The 7,662-nt window shown below is 37.3% G+C and overlaps 1 protein-coding gene across 1 annotated transcript; it reads left to right on the forward strand.

The window, feature by feature from the left end:
• Positions 1-207: 207 nt before the first annotated feature.
• LOC121246743 (probable serine/threonine-protein kinase At1g54610) lies at positions 208-6,691 on the forward strand. The gene is made up of 7 exons (XM_041144994.1): positions 208-1,087; positions 1,386-1,670; positions 1,806-2,123; positions 2,305-2,532; positions 3,641-3,741; positions 4,356-4,473; positions 6,103-6,691. The coding sequence occupies exons 1-7, from the start codon at positions 752-754 to the stop codon at positions 6,388-6,390; spliced, it is 1,674 nt and encodes a 557-aa protein (XP_041000928.1). The 5' UTR covers positions 208-751; the 3' UTR covers positions 6,391-6,691.
• The last annotated feature ends 971 nt before the right edge of the window (positions 6,692-7,662 follow it).

Raw genomic sequence — 7,662 nt, forward strand, 5'->3', positions numbered from 1 at the left:
AAGAAAACGGAACTACGACACACCGTACAGTGTCGCGTGCTTTCTTCGACGTGGCGACAATTTATTGGACTTTGACAGAACACGCATGGAAGCTTCCCCTACAAAATACCACTCAATCCCAACCCCCACCTTCGCTATCCCAACATGAGGAAGACAACTTCACTCGCGCGTCCTACGTAATACGTATAGCTTCTTGGTCACATCAGTCAAAATATACAAAGACCAGAAAGAGAGAGAGAGTGGGAGATCTCCATAAATATTCCTCCTTTTTTATTTTCTCTCTCTCCAAACATCCTCTTACTACTACAGGGATGTTTGAATCCGAGGAAAGTCCAACTGGGCGCTAGCCCACTGTGCTAACTGAGATCCTCCGTCCCAAAACAGATAGAAGAAAAACACACAGAGGGATGCACAAAAAGCTAGTTTTATTTTATTTTGCTGTTCCTCTCTGCTTTACCAAAGGGAGTGTTTGTTGTTGTTGTTGTGTGATTATAGCTTGATTTGTTTGACTGTGCCACTGTTTGTGGGCAACTCCGAATCATTGCTTTCCGTTCCTTTTGTCTCGAAAAAGCTTCGGTCTCTTCAATTAGCGTATGCACATTCTTTGATCGAATCTAGCTCCCTTTTTTCTCCCATTAGGGTTTCTCTGTGTGCGCGTGTATGTGATTCTTTGGTTAGAGAGGTTCTGTTTGGATGGAGAGAAAGTGAGGGGAGGAATGTGGTAAGAGGATGAGTCGATGAGAGAGGGGGAATGGGGTGCGTCTTTGGGAGACAGGTGTCCGCGAAGCCGATCTCTGTAGAAAAGGAGAGAAAGCAGGAGGAGGTCAGGGCTGAGAAAACTGAGTTTGAGGTTGGGGAGGCTCAGAATGGTGGCAATCGGAAGGACAATGACGAGGAGGATAAGAGTGCGCGCCCGCGGAAAAGGTCTTCGAGGCCGAGGCCAAATCCGCGGCTGAGTAATCCGCCGAAGCACTTGCAAGGCGAGCAGGTTGCCGCTGGCTGGCCATCTTGGCTCTCCGCGGTCGCTGGAGAAGCTATCAATGGCTGGACGCCCCGGCGGGCCGACACCTTCGAGAAGCTCGACAAGGTAATCCCTTCGATTGCTAGTACTTGGGTTCTTTTGTCTGATGTATAAGTTGAAGTGGTTTTTTTTTTTTGGCGAGAAAATGTGTGGAAAGAAGGCAGCAAAATTATTGGTCTTTTGTTTCATTCACGTCGTTTGGATTTCGTTAAATAAACTCTGTCCTAAAAAAAATTAGGAATGTGCTTTACTCGAATAATTTAATGCCAGATGGTTAATTTAGGAATCTTTTTATTCTGATAAAGTAAGAAGGTATGGATGTCTCAGTCGTTAAAGTCGTGCTCGTATCTATCATGACTATTAGATCGGGCAAGGCACATACAGTAATGTTTACAAAGCCAGGGATGCTTTGACGGGGAAGATTGTTGCATTGAAGAAGGTACGGTTTGACAATTTGGAGCCGGAGAGTGTAAAGTTCATGGCCAGAGAGATTCTCATCCTGCGCCGTTTAGATCATCCCAATGTAGTAAAATTGGAAGGTCTTGTGACGTCGAGGATGTCCTGTAGTTTGTACCTTGTATTTGAATATATGGAGCATGATTTGGCTGGCCTTGCTGCAAGCCCTGGAATTAAGTTCACAGAATCTCAGGTATTAGCAATCTTATTTTGCCAGTTTTTGCTAGGACTAGTTGAAGATATATTTGCCTCGAATAACTGTTAGTCAGTTGGCCAGTTATCCTGAAGAGGTTGTTTTCTTATCTCAATTATATTATTGATATGGCAGGTCAAATGTTACATGCATCAGCTATTATCTGGGCTTGAACACTGTCACAAACGCCATGTCCTGCATCGTGATATAAAGGGGTCAAATCTTTTACTTGACAATGAAGGAGTACTTAAAATTGCTGATTTTGGATTGGCTTCCATCTTCAATCCTAATCACAAGCAGCCTATGACCAGTAGGGTGGTTACCTTATGGTACCGACCTCCAGAACTTCTTCTTGGAGCTACTGATTATGGTGTAGGTGTGGACCTCTGGAGTGCTGGTTGCATTTTAGCAGAGTTGTTGGCTGGGAAGCCTATCATGCCTGGTCGCACAGAGGTAACCACTTGATGTTGGAATACATTTTATAAATTCTTTTATTGCTTCCTTCAATAGCTTTATGATGCTTTTGTTGGGCTCATTAATATATTGGGGGTTGGTAGATTTGTTGCATTCTTGGCGTTGCTTGAAGTTTCTTGCGTAACCAACACTTGCTTATGCTGTTGCATATGTTACTCAGGTGGAGCAGCTTCACAAGATATTTAAACTCTGTGGTTCTCCATCTGAAGGGTATTGGAAAAAGTCAAAGTTGCCGCATGCAACCATATTTAAGCCGCAACAATCGTACAAGCGATGCATAGCAGAGACATTCAAAGATTTTTCACCATCATCTTTACCACTAATTGAGACCCTCCTTGCAATTGACCCAGCTGAACGTCAGACTGCTACTGCTGCATTGAGGAGTGAAGTGAGATTTTACATTCAACTAATATATTTAATCTTTCTTAATCAGCCTTTTATCAATGCGGTGAAGTGAGATTTTACATTTAACTATATTTAATATTCTTATTTGCCTTTTTTAACTACTATTTTCTTTTCAATGTTGGCTTTTCTATGGCGGGTTTGCTCAAGAATATCAATGTTTCAAGATATCTTTGATTACTTATTAAAAAAAAGCTTCATCATGTACATGCCTAAAAATAATGCATAAGATGAGGTATAACATCTGATTGACATAATGATAAGCGTGATAATATATATATATATATATATGGAATGCATTAAAAATGTTCTCACCTTTTTCCTGTGACTGTTGCGACATCCATTATTAGAGGTGGTAGTTGGAAAATGTGAATCTCTGGGGGAAACATACACTTTTTTTCATAATTAACTTCCTTTTGACGTTCTTTTTAATTTAACCATCTTCTGTTCGAGGTTTGTTTCAATTATTAATTTGTAATGAGTAATGACAACTAAAAGCTCTACACTTATTATCTATTGAGAAAATCTAAAATACTATGAACTACAAAATGCTTTCAATAATGACTGCTAAGCTTTGGTATTGGATAGATGAACTTAAGGGTCTAAAAACTATTTTGGCTACTTGAACGTAATCTGATTTTCCTGGCATCAAGATTATATTTGTAGTGTGTGCCCTGGAGTAATCTAGTTGCATCAAGTCTTTTCTCCATTCTCAATTTGTTTTCTTCTTTAAGTCAACACAGGTAAAAAAAAAAAAAAAAAGGTCATGGATCAATGGCTGGATGCAAATGAGCTGATCCAAGCCTAGCCAAGACAAGTATTTGGCCGTGCCTATTTATTTCATCAAATAAATTCTTGTTTACTTATAAAAAAAAGAGAGTATTTGGCCATTCATTCTTGATTTGAGTTTGGTTGACTTGAGCTTATTCACATGCCTAAATGGGCATTTTCTTTAGCTGAAGCAATAATTTGTTCTTTTCTAGAATAGTATTTGTTTTTTTTAAATAGTATTCGATACTTTTACCTGTAAAGATACATAGAGATCCTCTATTTATTATTGTATATGTGACAGCGTGTTTTCTTTTTTGGGGTAGTTTTTCACAACCAAACCATATGCATGTGAGCCTTCTAGCCTTCCCAAATATCCTCCCAGCAAGGAGATGGATGCTAAGCTACGAGATGAAGAAGCTAGAAGGTAGATAACTTCAATCAATTTTAATTTCGGTTGAATTCTCGAAGTGCATGGTTGTTAAGCTTTTATAATGTTGTTTGTGTTCTTTATGAAGTGCTGTCCAACTTTCTGAAAAACCATCAGGCAATGTGTGTGAGGAATTGAACAAAGTACAAGCATTGCAAAATTCTGCAACAATTTTCATATGTAAATCAATTTTGGTACCTCTATAGTAAGTTCTAAGGCACCATGGTTTTTTCATCGAGATTTCCTAATCTGATGAAAGATTTTATTTTTTTGTTCTGATAATGCCTCAATTATTAGCCATTTCTTCTCGTATCAGTTTATTGATTGGGAATAATACATTTCTCACCCTGAACTACCTCCACCATTTATTCATAGTTTTGGGTACACATTGCAAAAGAGCTAATAATTCGATATGCAAAGTAAATTCTTTGTATTAGTTTCTAGATCATTTGAAAATTTATTCTCTTCATCTGCACTCCTATTTTTTAGCAAACACGAGTGTATGATTGTCTAAATATATAGTAATGACATATTCTATTTTCTTCACCTACAACCCCGGTGTGCCCCCAAAACTCCCCAATTCTAACCTTAAATGAGTTTCGTGTATATAGATTGAGAGCTGCTGGTAAAGTTAATGCAGATGGTGTGAGAAGATCTCGTCAACGTGATCGAGCTGCAAGGGGAATTCCTGCTCCAGAAGCAAATGCTGAGCTTCAAGCCAATCTTGATGTATGTCAGATAAGTTTCCTCTTTTGGCAAATATATATATATTTTTTATATGTATATGTATGTATGTATCTTTCTAGCTTTTTTTTTTTTTTTTTTTGTCTGTAAGTCAACAATACATTGTTGCTGAGGCCCAGTCATATTTACAGATAGAATAAGTTTTCTGGCCAGATAACTTTCCATGATATTTAATGGATTAGGTTGCTTGGCAAAGAAAATGTTACCTTCAAAACTAAGGAACATTTTCAGATTTCTTTGATTATTGGTCGATTAGGTAGATGCATGTGGAGAAACCTGTGGATCTCCATGGTTGACACTATGTCTTCCTTTTCCCTCCTTCCTCTTTTCCCCTGTGCTTCTCAGGGAAAGCAATTTCAAACACTCGCAGATCCCTTGAAAACAAAAGAGCCTGTTGTTAGCGTATTGTCCACCAACACCAATACGGGTGCCTATTATGGTCATTACCTAGCATAATATAAGTGAAAAAGGAGCAACTGACTTCCATACCAATGAGGAGGAAGTTGGTGTGGGCTGAACCATGCTGTTGTTTGAAGCAAGGAAATAAATTTGAACCTTTGGGAACTCATAATATGAGCTTGCTAGATGTCTGGAATGGCTGACCTGGTTCACAAAGACGAAGTTGCATACCACTTACTGCATCTTACAGTCTTTGTGGGGTGGAATGATGCGAAATGGGGAAGCCTCCAAAACAAGGGGAAATTATTTTCAGTCTAAGTTTATTTTATGAACAAACTCTTGTTGTCATTTTTCGCTATAAGTAATGATGCCCCAAATTTTAACTGGTGAAGTGCATACGAGCATCTATATAAGCGAACAATTTGAGATGCATAAATAAATACGTAAACAAACAGTTAGAAACAATACGAGAGTTTTTTTCAATATCAGTCAATGGCAGATCAGGGAAATAAGGAATATGTTTTTATAGGAAACACCATCCTTGCCAACATTCGAATGTCTCACATATCATTGGTAAATAAAGTGGATAAACTGTCGTTGACCCACCTAGGTTTGATGTGTATGGACTTATGTGGCAATTGACTAGTATTTGACCTACTAACAATGGATTGCAGGACATAACTTTATGCTGGGATCAAGATACATCATATCTAACATTATAGCATCCGAACCAAGGATTTAATTATATTTTTTTATTAGTAAGCATTTAATTATCAGATTAAACTTTTTGATTGGTAAATAAATTAAAGGCAAGAATATGAAACAAATAAAGGATGTGCCTGGGTAGGCGTTGAGTAATTATCAAATTAACTAGTCAGCAACATACACTAAATACATGAGATGAGATGGGAATTTTGTGTCTCATCCCACTTGCCAAACGCATCCTTAAGTTCTGGGATGTAGATTAGAACAACTTTGTTTTCAGCCGTTCTTGCTGATTTGACCCTTGTGTACATGGTTCCTCTCTCTCTCTCTCTCTCTCTCTCACACACACACACACACAATTCAGAATATGTAAGTTATAAATGCTTCTCACCCTGCAGTTTTTAGTCCGCTTTCAGGCCCTTATTATCAAACTTCACAACTAAAGCCATTGGTGTTTACTTCCAATTGAATAGTATTGTAAAACTATTTTTATGGTACTTCTTATTCCAGAGGAGGCGTCTAATAACACATGCAAATGCAAAGAGCAAGAGTGAAAAATTTCCTCCTCCGCACCAAGATGGAACACTTGGCTATCCTTTGGGTTCTTCACATCATATCGATCCTGTTTTTGATACTTCTGAAATTCCATTCAGTTCTACACACTTCTCGTATTCAAAATCATCTATCCAAACTTGGTCTGGCCCATTGGTGGACACTGCTGCTGGTGGTGCTCCGAGAAGAAAGAAACATACAGCTGGTGATGGTCGGGCACAGTCAAGATCATCAAAAAAAAGATAAGTTCTGCTCGGATCAAAGGGACGTCACACAGGCATGTAATATAAACTTTATGTATTTGTGAGAATATTCATGAGGCTGCAAATGCTGCTGATTCAGTCCATAAATTCTGAGCCGGGAAAGCCGATTAAATTGAACACAGAGGTAATATTATATATACCGTCATCCAGTTTTCACATTTCTTGTTCAATTTTTTGTATTGTGAGAGGCTTCTCAAAGTTGTATATGTTTTATATTAGTTCCCTCTTTGAGCTGAAATACTCTATTAGGTCAGTTAAAATTCTAATAAATTTGCTTTGGGAACCTTTAATGGTGTTTGATTTTTCTTTATACCTTGGTTACTTGTCAAGATTGAACTATATTTTCCAATGTGCAAGTAATTTTTTTTTTTTAATTGTCATTCCTTAATGCGATCTTGCTTTCAGATTGTTCATATAACAAATATATCAGTTAATCCTTTTTTCGAACTGTTCTCTCTCTTTTTAGGGGTGAAATTGGACTTTGAATGATCACATGATTGCCCACCCAAGATTTACTCATTTATTTACCTCAATCGATCCCGTCCATTTATTTGCATAACGCTACACATTCAATGAAACCATACCAATTATATCATCATATGTACTCGACTTAGCACAATGGTGGGTGCTAAAGTCCTTACAATGATGCTGAAATATTTGGTGACAATTTTTAGGTACGCAATTTTCTAGAATATTTGGTGTCAACTAACTATGAATGATGCTGAAATATTCACATGATAAATAATATTGGCAATCCTGGGCGTGTAAGCTCGGCAATTCTTTTGAAAAAATGGATAAATTTAACTCAGTGATTTTTTTTTTTTTTTTTTTTGTAAATAATGAACATTACTTTTTTTCAAAAGGAATGTGTAGAATTTGTACACTCTAACCTATATTTAGCGTTATTCATGTACAATTTATCAAATCGGAGCACTTGACCACAGCGGAAAGAGAAATGATTTGTACAAGTTTCGAATAGATAAGTTTTGCAAAGTGGACCTTACCTCAAAAAGTGTAAAGAAATCTACTCCTTTTTAAGTGTGATCCATTTTTTTACAAAATGTATGCACGATATAAAAAATTCTTTTCATCAGCACTATTCATTATCCCATAATCTATGAAAAACACCCACACATTCTTTAAAAAAAAAAAAAAAAACTATAAATGTGGAGTGAGAGTGAACAGTAATTGATATATAGAATTCTTTCACGCGATATTTATCTATTTGAGACTTGTAGAGAAATGGTAGCAAAAC

Source organism: Juglans microcarpa x Juglans regia, chromosome 1S (assembly GCF_004785595.1).
Source record: "Juglans microcarpa x Juglans regia isolate MS1-56 chromosome 1S, Jm3101_v1.0, whole genome shotgun sequence".
NCBI classification, from domain to species: domain Eukaryota; kingdom Viridiplantae; phylum Streptophyta; class Magnoliopsida; order Fagales; family Juglandaceae; genus Juglans; species Juglans microcarpa x Juglans regia.

Coding starts and splice junctions, on each gene's coding strand:
- LOC121246743 (XM_041144994.1), top strand. CDS start 752: ATGGGGTGCGTCTTTGGGAGACAGGTGTCCGCGAAGCCGATCTCTGTA. Junction 3,742..4,355: donor CGAGATGAAGAAGCTAGAAG/GTAGATAACTTC, acceptor TCGTGTATATAG/ATTGAGAGCTGCTGGTAAAG. Junction 4,474..6,102: donor AGCTTCAAGCCAATCTTGAT/GTATGTCAGATA, acceptor TTCTTATTCCAG/AGGAGGCGTCTAATAACACA.